General features: G+C 42.7%; 1 protein-coding gene and 2 non-coding genes across 3 annotated transcripts; all 3 read left to right on the forward strand.

Moving 5' to 3' along the window:
• The first annotated feature begins 104 nt into the window (after positions 1-104).
• LOC141781284 (transportin-2-like) lies at positions 105-21,657 on the forward strand. The gene is made up of 25 exons (XM_074656917.1): positions 105-236; positions 3,290-3,389; positions 3,845-3,920; positions 4,519-4,668; positions 4,962-5,068; positions 6,281-6,414; positions 6,856-6,937; positions 7,148-7,270; positions 7,520-7,638; positions 8,496-8,556; positions 9,114-9,285; positions 10,528-10,680; positions 11,022-11,247; positions 11,440-11,611; positions 12,964-13,050; positions 13,550-13,657; positions 13,743-13,901; positions 13,986-14,073; positions 14,195-14,293; positions 15,344-15,439; positions 15,534-15,609; positions 15,801-15,900; positions 16,109-16,183; positions 17,194-17,343; positions 17,530-21,657. Exons 2-24 carry the CDS (start codon positions 3,291-3,293, stop codon positions 17,299-17,301), a joined length of 2,670 nt encoding a protein of 889 aa, XP_074513018.1. The 5' UTR covers positions 105-236; position 3,290; the 3' UTR covers positions 17,302-17,343; positions 17,530-21,657.
• On the forward strand, positions 3,110-3,178 carry LOC141781662 (small nucleolar RNA SNORD41). Its single transcript, XR_012596923.1, has one exon. It is a non-coding gene; the product is annotated as a small nucleolar RNA SNORD41 (small nucleolar RNA).
• Positions 6,466-6,534, forward strand: LOC141781663 (small nucleolar RNA SNORD41). Its single transcript, XR_012596924.1, has one exon. It is a non-coding gene; the product is annotated as a small nucleolar RNA SNORD41 (small nucleolar RNA).
• Positions 21,658-22,229: the final 572 nt, after the last annotated feature.

The following is a 22,229-nucleotide window of genomic DNA, read 5'->3' on the forward strand; positions in this document are numbered from 1 at the left end:
TGGAGTATGATGCAGTCATTCCACATTCACATTTAATTGAAATGTGGATAGCAAAAAACGCGAAGCGGCTGCGGAGATCTCGCGAGATTAGCGCGATGTGTACTGAGACGGAAGCCTCCATAGGTCAGTTTCCACCCGGCGTGTTCATTTGAACAAGAAGAAGCTGCTGAGAGCAGCGGGAGGAGAGAGAGGGCCAGAACCAGAACACGAACCAGAACACAACCTTCAACTCTATAGTACGTACAGTATCAAGTACTGCTGTACTTTGACAAACCCATTTAGACACGTACTAAACCGATCAGACCGCCTCATCGGGTAAGATGTTCAGAGAGAGAAACTATATATCAAAGTTAATGTAGCATTAGCATGGCTAGTAGCATTAGCTTTATAAACTCAGGCGGCTTAGCGGCGAGCTAGCAACAACGTGTTCACCACGTTAATACATAGTACTAACCGTTAAAGAGGAGTTAATGATGGAGCGAATACCAACGTTAATGTAGCATTAGCACGGCTAGTAGCATTAGTATGACTGTTAGCATTAGTATTAGCATGGCTGTTAGCATTAGCATGGCTGTTAGCATTAGCATTAGCATGGCTGTTAGTATTAGCATTAGCATGACTGTTAGCATTAGTATTAGCATGGCTGTTAGCATTAGCATTAGCATGGCTGTTAGCATTAGTCAGTTACAAACTCAGGCGGATTAGCGGCTAGCTAACTAGCTAACTCCAGCTAACACAACGTGTTCACCAAGTTTTCTACATATTACTAACTGTTAAAGATGATTTAACTGCTCTGCCTTACGGGACAGAGTATATGTTAATATTATATATAGTTATGAGTTAGTTAATGGCTGTATTTATGGTAGTATATGGAGGTTATTTGTCTGTTTTCCTCGCCGGGCACGTTGTGAGCAGCCGGCCTGCAGCTGCTCTGTCGACAAGGCCCGAGCAAAGAAGACAACTCTGGTAGCATCAGATCAACTAGTTAATATACAGGCATCTTTAGTGATGCGTCACCAACAGATTAGTTAAACAATGATGGATGTTATAATGAGTAAACTAACTATTCCAGTGAGTTGTAGTTGATTAAACCATAGCTAGGAGTTTTGGCTAACTAACACTCCCGTGTGTCTCATACAAAGTGCCTTAATAAATCAGTATTTTTGTAAACTACAGATTTCTTTAAGGCACTTTGTGTGAGACACACAAGGCCATGAGGGAGGCAGAGCTCTTAACACCTCACAACAACAATTATATTGTACATAAATTAAGGTAATAAATAAAATAATACACTCTAATATATATAAAACATGTACAACTAATAGGTAGAAACAACTCATGTGTATGTAATTATCCATGAAAATCCAAATTAATGACAGATGGATCAAACTAAACCTCCTTTATGTTCCTAGCTATCTATGTTGGCCCTGCTGCTGCAGAGCTCACTAACTTTAATCCACCACAACTTTTCTCTGACCAGCCACAACGAACACAACCCTCTCCTAAATAAATGGCAAGTTTTAGTGCCACCTGTGTTGTACAAACAGTGTTTTAAATGTGAACAAGAAGTATTGAGACACTAAAGAAGCGTTTGTGTAAATTATACCAGCAGAGTGGGGGTTGGGAGGATTAACTTGGAGCGGATAAACCGGGTCAGAGATTTCAGCTGGTCATGTTCTCTAATGTCCTGTTTTTTTGTGTGTGCGTGTGCCTCAAGAAGATTTACAATCACAATTTTAGGTGTTAGGTACGGAGGACAACCGCTTATCTTATCTCTTAAATTAGCCCATACCTAACTCTAGTGGGCCTCTGACTGACCAAAACCACAACCATGTGCACATTTAGCCTTCCTGCAGACACCCTGAGGCTTATTCCCCCTTTTTTCTCAACCATTTGGTACACTAAATAGATAGTAAGTAGTGTCTGCAAATGACAACTGCTTTTTGCGTTTCTTATCTCTTAAATTAGCCCATACCTTAACTCTAGTGGGCCCCTGACTGCTTTGAACCAAGACCATGTGCACCTTTAGCCTTCCTCTAGATACCCTGAGGCTTATTCCCCTTTCTTCCTCGACCATTTGGTACACTAAATAGATAGTAAGTAGTGTCCGCAAATGTTTACATGACTTTTCAGAGCCCTATTATGGCCCCTTTTTTTGTAGTCTTCGTACAGGACCATGAAATAATATGGTTACTGAAGATATGCTGAGTGAAGAAAGGAAGTTAGACGCGCTTCAACCGTTTATCTTATCTCTTAAATTAGCCCCTACCTTAAACTTTAGTGGGCCCCTGACTGCCTTAAACCATGTGAACCATAGCCTTCCTCCAGATACCATGAGGCTTATTCCCCTTTCTCCCTCAACCATTTGGTAAACTGCCTGACTAAGTAAATGGATAGTAAGTAGTGTCTTCAAATGACTACTGCTTTTTGCGTTTATCTTATCTCTTAAATTAGCCCATACCATAACGCTAGTGGGCCCCTGACTGCCTGAACCAAGACCATGTGCACCTTTAGCCTTCCTCAGATACCCTGAGGCTTATTCCCCTTTCTTCCTCAACCATTTGGTACGCTGCCTGACTAAAAAGATAGTAAGTAGTGTCTGCAAATGTTTACATAACTTTTCAGAGCCCTATTATGGCCCCTTTTTTTTGTAGTCTCCGCACAGGACCATGACATGTGGTTACTGAAGATATGTTGAGTGAAGAAAGGAAGTTAGACGCGCTTCAACCGCTTCACAAGGAATCCTGTCCGGTGCTCACAGTATAGGGTAAATCTTGTAACAGAGACCAGGTCCAAAGCACACGAGCCCACAGATTTAAGGCAATCAACTTTATTAGAAGACTAACGTTTCCATGCCAACCACGTATTCATCAGAGTCAAACCGATCTGAGACTCACATCCTCTGAAATAACCTCCCCTAGTTGGGAACTGAGTCAGCATAGGCTGAAAAACAATCGGTTAAACAATCATACATCATATAATAATAATAAAAAGAGAAGTAAATATATAAATAGCTGTTTTAATGCACTACTGGTGGTGGAAACGCTCAGCTTCATATTATGCTCTGTACATTGTGTCCTCTTACACTGCTTTCCTCACCATGTGGGCTTTGGAGATGATGCATCATAAAACATCTGACTGTCAGTGATGGTGTTTGTATTCATACTGTCTGATCCAGAGACCACTCGCGTACCTATTTCTATTCTATTATATCTATGTATGTTATAGGAATACACTGGAAAACATTTATAGAACTAAATTAATATTAATTTTTGTGTTGGTTTTCCAGGATGGAGTGGCAGCCAGATGAGCAGGGACTCCAGCAGGTCCTCCAACTGCTCAAAGACTCGCAATCGCCCAACACAGTCACGCAGAGAGCAGTCCAACAAGTATCCTTGACTAAAGAAGGACATGTGTAACTTTTAGTGCTAGTGCAAAAGGCTTTTGTTCCGTGTTAATTTATTGTCACTACTGTCATGTTATCAAGTTACAAGTGTTATCCACATGTTGAGGATTTTACTGTAGTGGCCCAGAGAACACCTTTATTTATTAGAGTTGTTATAAAAAACATATTTTTGGCCGATGGAAAATCTATTTGGGTGAGTCACCCGTAAATATTGGATATGTTTAAAACACTGGTAATCCCATGGAGAGGAATACGACTTTTTGTTTGTTTTTGTTTTTTTAAATATTGGATATGTTTAAAACACTTGTAGTCCCATGGAGAGGAATGTCTTTTTGTTGGTTTTCTGTTGTCAAACTTGTTACTTGGCATAGAGTTCAATAGTTATAGTTGCTTAATTTGGAAGCTCAAAGTGAAAATGGTCCTTAACTCCTGTACTAGAAACTTGAACAACTCAACCAATTCCCCGACTTCAACAACTATCTCATCTTTGTTCTCACACGACTCAAAACTGAAGGTGAGTAGTCCGATGTTTGTTTTCCTCTTTCAGCCATTTATAACACGCCCAGATCATTGATCCACAATAATCAAAGTTCCTCCTGTACTCCCCCTAAACTAAAAAAAAACAACTTTAAATTTACAAACCTTCTAAAAGAATATAATAAAAAAAATGCCACAAGTTAGTTGTATCTATACCTCATTGACTGCTCATAAAAACTGAAGATGTATGTGTGTCTTCAACATGGAGTTGGACTTTTAAGTCCGTTTTGCATCTGGACATGATGAAAAACCCAGCTCATTGATTTACAATGATACCTAATGTTCCTATATTTTCTGATCCAGATTTGCATAATCTCTGATCCCAATCAGTTGCTTGTCCCGAGTCCAGGTAGAACTGGTATCTGGACTGGAAAGGGATGGATTGGTGTATCTATACTGGTTATCAGGATACATTTGAATTGTATAAAAAAAAAACACACCCTAAAAACACGTAAAATCAGGGACCGTTTATTCATTATCGTAACAGCCATGTTCCAAATACAGACATTATTTGTTAACTAATTGTTTTTCTCAACTTATTTGTTCCTTTTCTTCCACCTACTTCCTCTCCCCAGACGAGCCGACTCGCTCTCTAAGCGGTCTGATACTGAAGAACAATGTCAAGGCCCACTACCAGAACTTCCCCCCAACTGTTGCTGAGTTCATCAAGCAGGAATGTCTCAACAACATCGGCGACCCCTCGCCGCTCATTCGTGCCACAATTGGTGAGTTTTTTGTGCTTTGTGGGCGTTCTGTCAGCGTGTGGTGTCGTTAATTATTTTTGTGGGCTAGCTTCCCTCCACACATCCAATACACCTAGTACTCCTCCCCTGCTTTTTCATTCTGTCAGCCTCTGGAGATGATGCATAAATTAAAAACACCTGATTGCCTGTGAAGGTTTTTGTATTCATACTGTCTGATCCAGAGCTGCTGCAAAGGCAACCGCTCACGGTCCCCGTTAATTATACATTACTATCTGACGTCTGGTATTTTCTGCCTTTCTCTCTCGCTCCTCCAGGCATCCTGATCACTACTATTGCCTCCAAGGGAGAGCTGCAAACATGGCCCGAACTGCTGCCCCAGCTCTGCAACCTGCTCAACTCAGACGACTACAACACCTGCGAGGTCTGCACTTACCCCATTATGCCCTTGTTTTTTTTTATGCTATAAAAATCAGGGCTGTCACTTTTCTTTTAAGGCATTTTCTTCATTAAACCTCAGGTTATAGGTTTGTATATAGCTATACTAGGAATGGCATTTGCCCCACCCTAGCAGTGTGCAGCAGATCGTTTTAAAAGAAACGGCAGTACTCCAAATGATTTTAAATTTCTTTTTTTATGATATTGACATGTAAAGGCAGAGGTCAGTGTGAATTGATGTTTTCTTTTGTTCATAATGTTAAGTGTTTTTAAAACATTTAAGTGGCATTGGGAGTCTTAATTATTTTTCAAACATCACTTGGGAGAGCAGCAGTCCTCTTGAAAGACTGAGTATCTTCAACATGGAGTTGGACTTTTGAGTCCGTCTTGCATCTGGACATGATGAGAAACCCAGCTCATTGATTCACAATGATACCTAATGTTCCTATATTTTCTGATCCAGATTTAACAAAGCTCTGCTAGGATGTAGCTCAGTAGTGGTGTTTTTCTCTCAATCTCTATAAATTTTTTGACGTTGTCAGTTCACACTTCAGAGACTCAAACGCATACCGTTCTCATAGTTGCGTCTGTGTTTGACATATAAAAAATACCCGTCATGAGTAGGGGTGTCACGATACCAGAAATTTAGTAGTCAAGCAGTGAAATTCCCTGATTCGCATGCTGTTTTCTCGCTAAATACAAAATTTTACACAAGTATATTTGAACACATAACGTTATAATTTACCTTCGCCCAATAGTAATTTGTTACTGAATATAGCTCGATATAATGTAACTCAATGGAACCTTCATATGTTAGCTGTTAGCTCTGTTATTTAGCTAAGCAGGACTATGCTAACGTCGCTTAACACAAATTTGTTGTTCACAATCTAGCACTATCAGGGAGATTTCCGATGGACCCCGAAACACTGTTAGTCCGAGTACCATCACGTTTTTCAGAATTGGCATCGATCTATAATCGAAGTATCGGTTCTTGTGACACCTCTAATCGTGAGAAAGATCTATTATTTGAGAAAAGTTTTGCATTTGTGACTAGCATAAATTCTTTCTGCTGAAAAGTGACCTCTGTTCAGTGCACTCAGTACTTTTATGTTCTGATGCAGTCTCACTCTCTCCTCTGTGTCCCTGTATGTTTGCGTTTTTTGATTTGACAGCCTCTCTGTGTATGTCCGTGTCTCAGGGCTCGTTTGGAGCACTGCAGAAGATCTGCGAGGACTCGTCGGAGCTGCTGGACAGCGATGCTCTGAACAGGCCGCTGAACATTATGATACCAAAGTTCCTCCAGTTCTTCAAGCACTGCAGCCCCAAGATTAGGTACTAGGAGAGAAACACTCAACTCTGATTGTTGTTGTTAGACATTATCATCTGGACGTGATGCACAATATAACAGCTGACTGACAGTGAAGGTGTTCGTATTCATACTGTCTGATCCAGATGATGTGATCTTACTTCCTCACACTGACATATGACTTAAGAGTTACATTAATTACTAATAGGATTCAATTGGAAAAGTTCTCACTACAATATTTGTGGCCAAAACACAAATAAATGCGCTACCATAAGCACTGTGCAGGGGGAGGCGTTGGCTTTTTAAATGCATTTTTGCATACTCATTTTTAAAAATGTTTTAGCAAAACAAAGTGGGACAAAGCCAGATGTTGCTGTTGTTATAGGCTGTTAAACGTTATGCATTTTGTCACACTCTCATCACTAATCCACCTCTGTTGTTCCACTGGCTTCATCAATGTGCTGCAGGTCCCATGCCATCGCCTGTGTGAACCAGTTCATAATTGGCAGAGCCCAGGCCCTGATGGACAACATTGACACCTTCATAGAGGTGAGCTGTGTGTTTTGAACACTGAAGTAAATCAGATTGTATTGCTGTGTTTGAATAGCAGACCAGAGAGTTAGTTATGTTTTGTCAATCCCTCATTTTTTTTAAATGATCTTTGTCCAGCTATTTTGTTGTTCATCCCAATCAGGCTTTATTTTTTAACCTCTTTATATATAATTTCTTTCCTGTGTTATTTCTCCTCTCCCCTACTAGAGCCTGTTTGCGCTGGCAGCAGATGAGGACTCTGAGGTTCGAAAGAACGTGTGCCGAGCCCTGGTCATGTTGCTGGAGGTCCGCATCGACCGCCTCATCCCCCACATGCACAGCATCATCCAGGTAAGTGTTGCTCAATCAGCTGTGGACCTCTTGTAGATGTGGGAGAACATTTAGACCACATTCGTCTTGCATCTGGACATGATGACAAACCCAGCTCATTGATTCACAATGATACCTAATGTTCCTATATTTTCTGATCCAGATTCAGGCTTTGTGTTAGGATGTTGCACAGTAGTGGTATTTTGAATTTTTTGACGTGTCAGCTCACACTTTCTGGTCTCAAACACGTACTTTGCTCGTGTCCTGCAGTACATGCTGCAGAGAACCCAGGACCCCGACGAGAACGTGGCTCTGGAGGCCTGCGAGTTTTGGCTGACTTTAGCGGAGCAACCCATCTGTAAGGAGATGCTGTCTGGACACCTTGTGCAGTGAGTAGTATAATAACTACTGTTGATGTAATGTGTGTTCTGTGTTGATAACGCCAGATGACTTAAACAATCAGCATGAACCTCTGTCAATATATTACATGTCTGTGCTGTGTGTTTTTATACTGTGAAAGATTTAAAGAGTTAAATTATTGTTATACCATCTATAGATTTTATTGAACGCTCAGTTCTTTGTAGGGCTTTTTATGAGGGCTAGATTTATGAAGAATTTTGTGCTCTTGTAAACAATTTAATCATAAAGACATTAGTTGTATAGATATGAATGATAATGACACAGCAAAAACAAGACGTTTGGGTGGTTCGCCAACATCGCCGCAGAACCCTCGCACTGAGGACAGTCCGCCCCGGTTGACAGTCGCGCCGGGAGCCCCATCCCTACCCGCAGAGAGAGAGGGCGCACCGAGCACCACGGTCCAGGCGAGGGGTGCTGCAAAGCTCAAGGCCCGGAGCCGAGAGCCAGTCGCTGCGCCCTCGCCTAGACCTCGCTAAGTCGAATCCCCTTGGCAGACTGCGTCAACCCCATTGGTTGAAAAATATTTTCAGTTCATTATGAAACCGCAGCGGACCATATTTGACTACGTTAATGTGGTCGAAATCATCACTGAAACTCAGGCCAATGGAATGCCAGATATTCTATAAGAAGGAATATAAGAAGGAATAATTGAATCATCGTATTGAACAGCCAAATCTGTGCCGAATCAAAAAATTCTGCTTCGGGTACAGCCCTAGTTCTTTGATCATTAATACAGAATCATTCAAGCTTCTCATCAACTTGTACCTGAGTTTCTCCGGCTGTTTTAACCAAGCAAAGTCTCCTCCATCTCCCCCGCTTGATACAGACTCACACCTATCTTGGTAAATGGAATGAAGTATTCAGAGATCGACATCATACTACTAAAGGTGAGCTCTCTCTTTGGTCTTGTGCTGTTTTATAATACTATCTCATACAGAAATATGCCCTCATATTGTGAATTGATGTTCATAATGTTCAATGTTTTAAAATCTTTAAGTGACGCTGTATGAAATATTGGGAATCTAATCATTTTTCAAACATAATTTGGGAGAGCAGCAGTCGTCTTAACAGAACATGGAGTTTGACTTAAGTCCGTCTTGCATCTGGATATGATGAAAAACCCAGCTCATTGATTCACAATGATACCTAATGTTCCTATATTTTCTGATCCAGATTTACCAAGGCTCTGTGCTAGGCTGTTGCTCAATAGTGGTGTTGTTCTCTCAATCTCTACTTTTTTTTGTCATATTTTCATCTTTTCACACTTCGGAGTATTGACCATTGTGAGAGAGATCTTTTGACTGAGAAAAGTTTGGCATTTGTGATTAAAATAAATAAATCCTGACTCAAAATCCAAAAACGACTACACTAAGGTGCATTCTGTATCTTTGAAAGTACATATGATGATGCAGCTGAAGTAAAATGTGTGCGTTTGTCCATCCAGGGTGACGTGGAGGAGGATGAGGCTGTACCTGATAGCGATCAGGACATCAAGCCACGTTTCCACAAGTCGCGCACGGTCACCCTGCAGCACGAAGGAGGGGAGGGTGAGGAGGGCGAGGACAATGAAGACGACGATGACGATGATGACGACACGCTGTCAGACTGGAACCTGCGTAAGTGATGGAGAAACGCTGTTACAGAGACTCCCCAAAATGTGGAAAGGGGCATTCTAGTGATATGCAAAGGATGCCAGATGGATTAAGACTAGGGCTGTCAAGTTAGCGCGATGAAGTTTTAACGCCACTAATTTCTTTAACGTATTAACGCAAGGCTGCACGGTGGTGCAGTGGTTAGCACTGGTGCCTCACAGCTAGAGGGTTGCAGGTTCGAATCCGGCTTGGGACCCTTCTGTGTGGAGTTTGCATGTTCTCCCCGTGTGAGCGTGGGTTTTCTCCGGGTACTCCGGTTTCCTCCCACAGTCCAAAGACATGCAGGTTAGGTTAATTGTGGACTCTAAAATTGCCCGTAGGCTGAATGTGAGCGTGAATGGTTGGTTGTCTGTCTCTATGTGTCAGCCCTGCGATGGACTGGCGACCTGTCCAGGGTGTACCCTGCCTTCGCCCAATGTCGGCTGGGATCGGCTCCAGCCCCCCCGCGACCCCTAACGGGATAAGCGGTTGCAGATGGATGGATGGATGGATGGTATTAACGCAATCAATTTTCCCACAAGTCTCCCCTTTACAGACATGCCCACTTTATGATAATCACATGCAGTTTGGGGCAAGTCATAATCAAATCAGCACACTGACACACTGACAGCTGTTTTTGCCTGTTGGGCTGCAGTTTGCCATGTTATGATTTGAGCATATATTTTATGCTAAATGCAGTACCTGTGAGGGTTTCTGGACAATATCTGTCATTGTTTTGTGTAGATCCCACAGGTTAGCTGTATCTATACCTCATTGACTGCTCATAAAAACTGAATAAGATGTATGAGTGTCTTCAACATGGAGTTGGACTTTTAAATCCGTCTTGCATCTGGAAATGATGAAAAACCCAGCTCATTGATTCACAATGATACCTAATGTTCCTATATTTTCTGATCCAGATTTGCATAATCTCTGAACACTTTCCACTTTAGGATATTTTAATCGATTGACAACCCTAATTCAGACCCTAACCAAATGAACAATAGCCCATCATCTCCAGTCTTCCATGCCTCTCTGCAGGTTGTACATTGATTTCAATAAAAGTAGAAGTGTTGGTATTTCATAAATATTTAAAACTTTTGTTTTGGAAAGCTCAAGATGTCAAATACAGTTAGTTTTTAGCAAAATTGAAACCTCTTCTGCTGTGCATGTTGGGGGGGTTTAAGAGTGGATGTAATTGGGCTTTTTTCTTTCTTTTTGATGTAGGAAAGTGTTCCGCCGCAGCGCTGGACGTGCTCGCCAACGTGTTCCGCGACGATCTGCTGCCCCACCTCCTGCCGCTCCTGAAAGGCCTGCTCTTCCACCCTGACTGGGTCATCAAGGAGTCTGGCATCCTGGTGCTGGGGGCCATCGCTGAGGGTAAGACTCCCAGGAACTACAGATTGTTATCAGAGATCCCAGAAGTTAGCTGTATCTACACCTCATTGACTGCTCATAAAAACTGAGTAAGATGTACGAGTGTCTTCAACATGGAGTTGGACTCTTAAGTCTGTCTTGCATCTGGACATGATGAAAAACCCAGCTCATTGATTCACAATGATACTTAATGTTCCTATATTTTCTGATCCAGATTTGCATATACTCTGAACCAATGTTTCCACTTTAAGATTAAAGGATGTTTGCTCTAAATTATTAACTGCAGAAGACAAAATCTTTTTCCTTTTAATAACTTTTCCTTCGCTCCTCTCTCCGTGCCTCAGGCTGCATGCAGGGCATGGTGGCCTACCTGCCAGAGCTGATTCCCCACCTCATCGCGTGTCTATGTGACAAAAAGGCCCTGGTGCGCTCCATCGCCTGCTGGACCCTGAGTCGCTATGCGCATTGGGTGGTCTCCCAGCCCCCCGACTCTTACCTCAAACCCCTCATGACGGAGCTCCTGAAACGAATCCTGGACGGCAACAAGAGGGTGCAAGAGGCCGCCTGCAGGTGAGCAGCGTCAGCCTCCTCCTCCTCCTCCGTATGTGGATATGATGAAACACCCAGCTCATTGATTAACAATGATACACTTTGTTCCCATATTGTTGTCTGATCCACATCCTGCATGCATCATCCCTAGACTGGAAAAACTAGATCCATAGATCAAATATTGACATGTCGTCCATCTCTGTTTTGTCTCAGTGCGTTTGCGACCCTGGAGGAGGAGGCGTGCACGGAGCTGGTGCCCTACCTGAGCTTCATCCTGGACACGCTGGTGTTTGCCTTTGGGAAGTACCAGCACAAGAATCTGCTCATTCTCTACGATGCCATAGGAACTCTGGCAGACTCAGTGGGTCACCACCTCAATCAGCCTGTAAGTGCACTCATGGAAGATCAGTGTTTACATATTTCTTTTAAAATAAGTTTGATAGTTTGTTTTTGCCCCTAATTGAGCCTTAGCTAATAGAATGACACAAAATTAAATTTAAATCATAGACTGTATATAAGGAGTGGACGTAGTCACCGTGACATCACCCGTTGGTTTGTGGACTGCCGTTTTGAAACCTTGAGTTTGACATTTTGGCCGTCGTCATCTTGATTTTTTTGCGACCAGAATTGACACGAGAGGCTGTAGCTAAGCACAACCGACGCAATAGGAATAAGACATTTTTAGGCGACCAAAATGTTACAATTAACTCATGAACTGAAAACGCAGTGTGAAAGGGTTAAAGTTGTAAGACAAAATCACGGACAACTCCCAGACCAGCCAACGCCATGGTAGCAAAAGCATCCCCTGCTTTATGGTCCATTTGACTCTAAATGGGACCATAATTTACTAAATGAACATCATGCTGTTTTGAAAAAGACTTGAAACTAGTGATTGAGACCATAAACTCATGTTTACAATGTTTACTGAGGTAATAAATCAAACAAGATTTAATGCTAGTAAGTGAGTTTTAGGAGTGCTTTTAAGTAGCTTTTCGTTATTGCAAAATCCCCCCGTTTTCAGTCTTTATGCTAAGCTGAGCTAACTGCTGCATCCAGCTTCATATTGAAGGAATCTTCTAACTTAAAGGCCTTTACACACTAGGGGCATTTATTTTGCGCGATTAAGTCACACGGCAATTTATTTTTCCAAACTTATGTTTTCGTCATCAATACTTTCACACAGAACCTGAATATTACGCGGCGAAAAAGCGGCATTATTTTTTTGGAAGGAGGCCGATTTTTCTGAGCTTTCTCACCGTGAATAAAGGCATCAATCACGTTGTGCGGAACGGACATTTTCAATACACGGAGGCTCCGTAGTCCGAACTAAGATGAACCTTGACAAAGGCAGCGCAGACCAGATCCACTCCTTCCGTTCTTACCTTTCACAATAAAAGCCCTAGACATAAACACTGTTAACTGTTTACCAGAGGTAAAAGTCAGACGGAGCATTTTGCCAAAAGGAAACTAAAATAGCTTACAGTAGATTATGCTATACAAGTTTAGCTCAGACAGACGGCCAGATGCTGCTCTGGGTCAATATGACCCCAGTAGTTGGTCCTCAGCCTGAATGAATGTATTCAAACCTTTTATTAAAAGTGTTTCGCAATTTTGCCACGAAATATTCACACGTCCCCGGTGTGTAAAGTCCTTTACTTTACCTTTAATCATATGTGTTTGTCGAAGACTTTAAATGGAGGAGAAACCCTGATCGTATCACTTTATATTGTTTCTCAGGAGTACATTCAGAAGTTGATGCCCCCCCTTATTGCCAAGTGGAACGAGCTGAAAGACGAAGACAAGGATCTCTTCCCACTACTGGAGGTGAGAAGTTAATTTTTAAAGCAATACTTGACACTATAGCTGATTTTTATGACCCATGGTTTGTCTTATTTAAATCAAACATTACAGCAGTGGTGGTTACAGACACACCTGGCGTAGGTCGGCACTCTACTGGTCTACAAATGGTTCATTGAGAACACGTGCCCAGTATCTGGATATGATGAAACACCCAGCTCATTGACACACAATGATACATTTTGTTCCTATATTTTCTGATCCAGATATAGCAAACCTCACGTTGCGCTAGGTGGCACAGTTGAGTGTTTGCCATCTCGATTCTAGCAGGTTTACATGCGTGCAAGCTTGCGTGCCTGACCCATGTTGGGTTTAGATCATGTCTGAGCTTTTTATATAATCTCTTTCATAGAAAATAATCTTTGCTGTATGGGGTGTCTCTGCTTTTATATAATTAGGATTAATAATTATGGCGTACACCCCGGTGCTTATACGTGTTTCTAAAAGTCATCTTTGTGTCCTCCAGTGTCTGTCGTCGGTAGCCACCGCCCTGCAGAGTGGGTTTCTGCCTTACTGTGAGCCTGTCTACCAGCGCTGTGTCACACTAGTCCAGAAGACGCTAGCTCAGGCTATGGTGAGAATGCAAACAAAATATATGCGTTGTGTATTTAGTGGTCTGTTGTCAGGTGCAGAAGGGATAATGAAACTTGTCTGTGCAGATGTACAACCAGCATCCAGACCAGTATGAGGCCCCTGACAAGGATTTTATGATCGTGGCCTTGGATCTGCTGAGCGGCCTGGCTGAGGGTCTGGGGGAGCACGTGGAGCAGCTAGTGGCCCGCTCCAACATCATGACCCTGCTTTTCCAGTGCATGCAGGTATGATGGAGTGTTTTTATCTCCATATTGTTCTGGATGTGAATAACATGTATTTAACACTAAGGGGTCTGGTTTGTGTTGCAGGATACGATGCCCGAGGTGAGGCAAAGCTCCTTCGCTCTGCTGGGCGATCTAACCAAGGCGTGCTTCCTTCATGTTAAACCCTGCATTGGTGAGTGTCACACGTCCTCTACTATCTGGCTACCCAGTCGTAGATGGTCCGATGTCTTTAATGAGGGACTGGGAGGTTCTGTTTGTATTGTAACCAGTGTGTGTTCATGTCCTCCCTCCAGCTGAGTTCATGCCCATCCTGGGGCTCAACCTGAACCCGGAGTTTATCTCAGTGTGTAACAACGCCACCTGGGCCATCGGAGAGATCTCCATGCAAATGGGTGAGAAAGCAGGTCGCACTTATTGTTGAACTGTCTGGCTACTTACCGTGCAGCTTATGTATTCGGTCAAGCATGTGTGTGCATCTGTCTGTATGTCCTCTGCTAATCTGTAATACTACTGGACCCATCAGCCTAATATTGCTCATGTTTGCCTAGTATCTGGATATGATGAAACACCCAGCTCATTGACACACAATGATACATTTTGTTCCTATATTTTCTGATCCAGATATGGCACACCTCATGTTGCGCTAGGTGGCACAGTTGAGTGTTTGCCATCTTGAGTCTGCAGGTTTTTCGTGCGTGCAAGCTTGCGTGCGACCAAACCGATCTGCAGGTCTTGGCAAACCGCACCGCCTTTGTTTCTCCCGTTCCCCACCCACGACTTATTATTCTTGGGCTAATTTTCAGTCCTCTCTTGCCAGAACATTTAGAACTTTCAGAACAGGTAGAACAGGTAGAACAGGTGTCTGTAGCTGTCAACCACAATCTTTTTCCCAACAATTATGCTTTTGGCAAACTTTGCCTGATTTGAACAGTAGTTCACGCAGTGTGCTTTTCCCCTTTTATGTCTGCCATGAAATGATATAGCCACGAAAATTAACCTCATTATGCTCGTGCATCGTGTGTGCGCCTTTGTGCATCCCTGACATCCTTATAGAAACGAGTGAGTCACCAGCAAACCGGCCATCTTTTAGACCAACGGCTGCAAAGTCAAAGGAGATTTTTCTGTCAGACATGTTGAGATATGCCTCGTTGTTTTTATAGAAATTACTAAAAGGATTACCCAAATGCCAAACAATTATTTGAGTTAGTCACCAACACGTGTTGATTCCTTTTTAACAATGTGACCGCTGTTGTAGTGATTGAATACATCCTGTTAAACATGGAAATGTAGGTTTCTAGTTACAAAAAAACATTAACAAACAAAAGCATCAATAGATTAAAAAAAACATCAAGAAACCTATTTTGCCCAGACCACTTTGTGTACCCAGTAATCAAGTCGTCATGTGTTTTTGAACTGTGTATTCTTGACGTTTTTTGTTTTAGGTGCAGAGATGCAGCCGTATGTCGGCATGGTTCTGCCACACCTGGTGGAGATCATCAACAGACCCAACACACCCAAGACTTTGCTGGAAAACACAGGTACACACAAAGTCATACACGCACTGTACACGTTGGGACGGGCGTTTCAAACGTGGGAGTTAAAGTGACATTTCTTTGGTCTCCCTGTGTGCAGCCATTACGATCGGCAGACTGGGTTACGTCTGTCCACAGGAAGTTGCACCACAGCTGCAGCAATTCATCAGACCATGGTGAGATTATTTACCATCCTGATATCATGAAATAGCCATCTTGTTGATTTAAGAGATGTATTCTTTCTGTAGGGACACACCGTCTTTGCGTGATTGGAAATAAATTAGATTTTAGCTTAAAGACCCGTAGCAACTGAATCGATGAGTTAATATATTCCGCTTTTGTATCCCGTCACTGTGCCTCTCCCCAGGTGCACATCGTTGAGGAATATCCGAGATAACGAGGAGAAGGACTCGGCCTTCAGGGGAATCTGTGTGATGATCGGCGTTAACCCTGCAGGAGTGGTGCAGGTGAGGTGATGTTCGGTAAAGCTGTTGAGGCCTCGGGGTGGCGGGGGGGGTGTTCTAAGTTAGTCTGGAAATGATGAAACACCCAGCTCATTGATACCTAGTGATACATTTTGTTCCTATATTTTCTGATCCAGAATCACACTTTTCACCCTGTGCCTCATTCATATGAGCTCTGGATTTACTAGTAACAAGCCCCCTCTCTTTCCAGGACTTCATTTTCTTCTGTGACGCCGTGGCGTCCTGGGTCAACCCCAAGGACGACCTGAGAGACATGTTTTATAAGGTGAGTGTCTCCAGAAAAACAAACACCGTATCACTAATCCCATCCTGTCAGACACATTGATGAATGGGCCTTACCTTGTTTTAAATGACTAACGTCAATACAATGTTCCCTCCCTCCCCGTGTGTAGCACTGGCTCGCCACACTCCGTGATGATCACTTATCAGACATTCGAAATCTGATTATATGGTGTGGATGATTTTTTTGAGTCTGAGAAGTGTGCGCAGAGCTCGCTGTTCGGGGAGGGAGAGCAGTTGTTCGTAAACACAAAACTAGCCGATGTATGACTCTGCATGTAGAGAGCTGAGGCCCTGATCAGACAGAGCGTGTTTTAGCGGCTTTAATTGTTTTCAATGAGTGAAGCATTTTGCGCGCTGCTTTTGAGTTGCTGAGCTGAAAGTGATCTTTTGACAGTATATTGACATACCAGCAACATTACTACAGTTTCGATGTCTAGACGTCTGTAGAATATGTCACAGACATGAAAGAAAGTAAATATTTATTTTTAAATCAACACTTTATGCTTCCCCTTTTCAATCTTTCTAACAGTGGCCAGAATCCCTTCATTTGTTAACACAAGGCTTTTATTCTGAAATATTTGCAGGACAGTGTTGTAGAACATGCACCGACTTGCACGGCTCCATGAATGATTAAAGTACGGGGTTTTAATTGTGTGTTATTACTATTTACAAATTACCACACGCTTCTTAACCTTTTTCTGTCTTAAATACATATAAATGATATTTATAATGAAACGAAATGGCTATTATGAACAGCAAACACACACACGAGACACGCAGCAGTTCAGCGAGGGAGCCATTCGGCGGTTGCCTAGCAGCAATAATAATAATTAAAAAAAAGACGCGCAAACTGAACAAGAAAACGCTCCGTCTGATCAAGGCCACAAAAAAAGCAATGCCGTGTGCCTCATGTTTTCCACCTGCAGAACGCGCTCTGTGTGATCAGGGCCTTACTCGGCCTCCATGATTGTTTTTCTTGTCTTCTTTTCCCAGATCTTGCACGGCTTCAAGGACCAGGTCGGGGAGGAGAACTGGCAGCAGTTCTCTGAGCAGTTCCCCCCTCTGTTGAAGGAGCGCCTGTCGGCCTGCTACGGTGTCTAACCCAGCCTCCTCCTTTGTCCACACAGGACACCAACCTGTTAGGTATGTCCCGCAGACGTACAGACCACCTTCTGGAGATGATGAAAACACCCAGCTCATTGATAACAACAATGATACATTTTGTTCCTATATTTTCTGATCCAGAATCACACTTTGACCATGTGAGCTCTCATGTAATGTGATTTTAATGTTTCTCTTCTCTTGTTCCTGTGTTTGTGTTTCTCCCAGGTTAATGTAGGGGAGGGGTTACTGGGGAACTCATTGTACTGCCCAGACGGTGGGGGAGAAACGAGAGCTGGAGGGATGTGACTGGCATTGAGCCTCCACTCAGCGGACGGCCCCCTTTCCCCCCGCGCCCTGTGTGTCTCTCTGAGGGAGGGATGGGAGGGTGGGAGGAGGGTGGTGGGTGTGGGAGGGTAAACTGGGGATATACATATACCTCTCGGATTAAACGCCTCACTAAATCCAACACACTCAAAAGAGTGTCTTTCGCCAACAGCACCGCAGGGATCCTAGATAGGCGAGGACTAAACGGGGGGAGGCTGGCTTTGACCGCCCCCCCCCTTCCTCTATTTTGATTATTCTGTTAAAGATAGGCGACGGCTGGGAGGGGGAGGGGCGGGTGTGGGGTGGCAGATAGGTACATTTAAAAAGGAATTATCTGAACCAGCATAGGGTGCCACAGTCCCAAAACACCACAATGCACGTAGACTGTTTTAAACAGCCGCGTGCCAGAGGCTAAACAAACAAACAAAAAAAAGACGCTTTTACTATGTAACAATGCAGGAAATGTGCACAAATCATTTGCACCTTTTACGGCGAAATTGCATAAACCATTTGGTGTGCATATACATGGTTTCTTATTCTCTTTTCACATTTAGCTGAATTTAATTTCCTTCCTCCCCCCCCCCCCCTCTCGGTTACTGAATTCCTCCCGAATCATCTTTTTTCCCCCCCTCTTATTTGAGGTAAAAAAACAGAAAGTAGGTCTGTCCTCTTAAGGTTTTTACCACCGCAGTACCAAGTTATTGCATGGCATATGATCACCTCTTTAAATGACGCATGTTTAAGTGAATGTCTTGTTGCTTACATTAATTGTCAGTAAGGGGAGGCTGCCATAATTCGAAGCGGTCAGGTGCTTGGTTCGTTTGTCCTCCCATTCATACGTGTCGTCCTAATCAATTAGTTTAATGGAGGCTGTGTGTGCGTGTGTGAGAAGACCAACTATAGGTAGATAAATGCAGGAATTAGCTTCACTTCAAATACTGTAGGTAAGTCGAGAATCCTTTTTTTGCTGCTGCTGCTTCGTTTTAAGAGACTTTACAAAAAAAACGGACTCAATGAGAGCGATAAGACATCACCAAGAATGAATTGGTTCTTACTGATATAAATGCACTTTTTTTTGTAAGAAATTTCAAATACAGTAATATACTGATCTAGTTTCTTTTTCTTTTTGATAAGTGATTTTAGGACTGTTAACGGCTTGCTAAAAAGTAAGCATTATGATAATGTTAAGCAATGGTAAAAAAAAAAATGACTAGGTAAGACTTGAGGCCTCTTAACATAGTTTTATATAATGTAGCTCCTCCTGAAAATGGATTGAATAGGATTCAAGAAGAGGGAGACATCTTTAATTACAGTATTTTTGGATCCACGTCCCCAGTGCACCTGTCCATCCATATCTGTTTCTGAGTGTTTCCCACCAAAGCTTTTTTTTTTTTTTTTGGGCTGCTCTCGCCATCGAGGCTTCTCCCGGTTCATGATCATTGCATGCTTTTCAATGAGTCTTTTTATAACGGATCCATTTGGAGGGATCTTACCTTATAAGAGCTTTGTCAATGGCATCGCTACTTCGCTGCTGGATTAATAAGGTACTTCTCCAGCTTTTCGATCAAACTAGTGATTGTTGTTGCCATATTCACCCGTTGATACTGTGTAGGAATCTGCCTGGGAAATATACACTGACTCTTGAGTTCTATTAGTCGTCTCCCCCCCCCCCTGACACTGGTTAGCTTATTGTGAGAGAGTGGTGGTCTTTATCCAGCTTTATCTTTTTTAGTCATTGTCCATAGTGGACGGTTGTGATGGAAGTGTGTGTGGCTGTTTGCCTGTTGGTGTTTTTACTATAAAGGTGTGTACGTGAGTACTGCTTAGATGTTGGGATGCACCGATACCAAAGCCAGTATCGGGTCCGATACTGTACCAATGTACTCGCAATACAGCTCCGATACCACTTTACGGCAGCGTGATGTTAACCTCTCGTCACCATCTTTCTGGTCCTCACGCTCCGACTCCCTGGCGGTGCGGGCAAGACGGGGCCGGTGGTGCGCCCGGCCCCGCGGGGCCTGGATCCCACCTCAGCCCGGCGCGCACCGGCCCTCCTTTCATTGCGCCACAGGGTTTTGCTTGCACCCTCTGACTCGTGCGTGCGTTAGACTACTTAGTCCATGTTTCAAGACGGGTCGGGTGGGTTGCCGACATCGCCGCAAACCCTTGGCGCCTTTTATGTGGGCCGAGTCCCGCCCTGGGGGAACGACGTGGTTGGGAAGCACTGAGGACGGTCCCGGGAAGCACCTTCGCCCCGAGCCTTTCCAAGCCGACCTAGAGCCGGTCGCTGCGCAGCGCCTCGTCTGCGGGACTCCCCAGCCTGCCGTGTGTCGCTGACACCCTCCAGCTGGCTGTTAACGAGGGTATTTTGGCACAGAGAAGTACTCGTAACGGTACTCGGTATTGGCGAGTACCCAAATGCAAGAACTTATACTTGTACTCGGTCTGAAAAAAGTGGTATCGGTGCATCCCTACTTAGATGTAATTTTGCACCAGCCCTACAATAAAGTTCTGTCTGGGGAATAGAGGTGAAGTCCCGTCCCTTCCGGTGGACCCCGTGGGACAGTGGTCAATGAAGAGAGACAAATATTCTTTTGATCCAGTTTGAATTGCGCCACAAATCACACGTTCGTCAATTTAAAACATAACATTTCAAGTCAAGAAAGTCTCAGTTTGTCATAGTATCATTTAGTTTCGTGTGAAACCGCTCGGTGAACTAAATCTTTCGTCTTGCACAATATACGTCACAAACACTAGCCACTAGCTATTTAGCTAACGCAGCTACAGTATGTTCCACGCACAAATGAACCGTTATCTGACCTGATGTGTTTTATCCAGCGACTCCTGGTCTTTTTATCAGCCGGGAAGAGAAAGAAGGATCAGATTGTTGTTACAGGTGTGAGTTCATCCCGGTAGGAAACACAAGAGACGTCACTAGGACACTATTGGGTGTTCAGTTTTTCGTATTAATTACGTATTTTCACAGTTTTACGACAAACTGAGACTTTCTTGACTTGCAAAATTATCTTTTAAATTGACAAAGATCATTTGTGTGATTCATGGCGCAATTCGAACGGGATAAAAAAATATATATTTATCTTTCTCTGTTGACTAAAGTTCATATTTTTTCCGAAATAAGGTCCCATGGTGTCCACCAGTAGGGACGGGGCTTTGTCTCTATAGTTTGGCCACTGAGAATATCAACGTTTGCCTGCCAGTTAACATCAGTTTTGCTCAAATCTCCTAAAACGAAGACCGTCAAAAAAAATCTCATCCTTCCTAAATATCAGCTCGCATCAATAGATGTATTTTATGAAATAAGAATTGATGTGTAATGTTTCCTCAACACACCCTGCAGGGTGGATACCGGCGGCGGCGTCTCCAGGTTTAACTGGGAGGCGAAGCGTTGAGATTTGAGGCGGCCACTCGCTGAATTGAAGGACTGACGGATTAGTTCTTGGTGAAGCTTTTCTTACAAGGATGTAGCTCCTACGCCACAAAGCATCGGTAAAGAGTTGAGGCTTCACCACTCTTCACTATGTCGCGATACACTAAGCTATACAGAAGTAAATTTAAATGCAAGTTGTCCACATTTTTTTTAATTTTTATTATTTTTATGCTTGTGACAGTTTTGCTTTTATTAATTTATTTTGTTTATTTTTTTGTGTTCCAGTACACAAATTTCTTTTTGGACTTTAAAAGTTTTTTTTTTTTTCCTTTTTTATTCTTTTTATTTAAAGAACAATTTGTTTTCGTTGTTTTATAGCGGACCATTTGATAATGTCAACTTTGATGTTGTGGTTGGACAGAAGGAGAGTCGGTGCTTGGTGCATAGAAACCTTTTTAGGGAAGAATGTGGAAAACTAATTCATAACTTTGTTTCAATCTGATATCAAGGCTGGCAATTGAATTTGATGTAGTACCTTTTTTTTTTTTGCTGAACTGTGGTGCAGGTGGGATGTTATCTGATGTATCCCTTTTTATTTAATTTTTTTGTGAATAGGGGGAAATAAATTTCTTTTCTATCAAGCTTTGAGTTGTCTGAAAGTTTTGTATTCTGTGTGATCAACTGAAATTATCTATAAAGAGCTGCAGGAATGAGTCCTAAAACCCGGGAATGAGTTTAGCACCTCCTGTTCCCTCGTCTGGAAGTCAATGGGTGTTTAGTTAGATGTCTGAAATAAGGTCTGGTTAACACAAGCTGAAGAAATTAATATTTTCTACGACATAAAATAAGTCAATAAATACCCACTTGTGAATTTTGAAGCTTTTGTGTCTTTAATAAAAGGTGGCTGCAAACAAGTAGTTAAATGAGGCTACTAAACGTCATCACGCCAAACAGCAGTCCGCCTTTAGCTTAGAGGTGGTGACGGGAAGTCATGTGACTTTGGTTTAGTTTGTAGTATTTTTACTACTGGAGGTTGCATTTACACTAAAATCATAACAGTGGTGTTAATTTGTGGAGATTATCTGAACAAAACATGTACAGTAAGTATCATAAACATTTGTTTGACAGTTTATTTTCTGCAATGTCACATACAGGCTCTTTAGAATATATCGCCCACAGTTTGAGATCCACCTTTGCAAAGATGCACCAGATT

This window comes from Sebastes fasciatus, chromosome 13 (assembly GCF_043250625.1).
Source record: "Sebastes fasciatus isolate fSebFas1 chromosome 13, fSebFas1.pri, whole genome shotgun sequence".
Taxonomy (NCBI): domain Eukaryota; kingdom Metazoa; phylum Chordata; class Actinopteri; order Perciformes; family Sebastidae; genus Sebastes; species Sebastes fasciatus.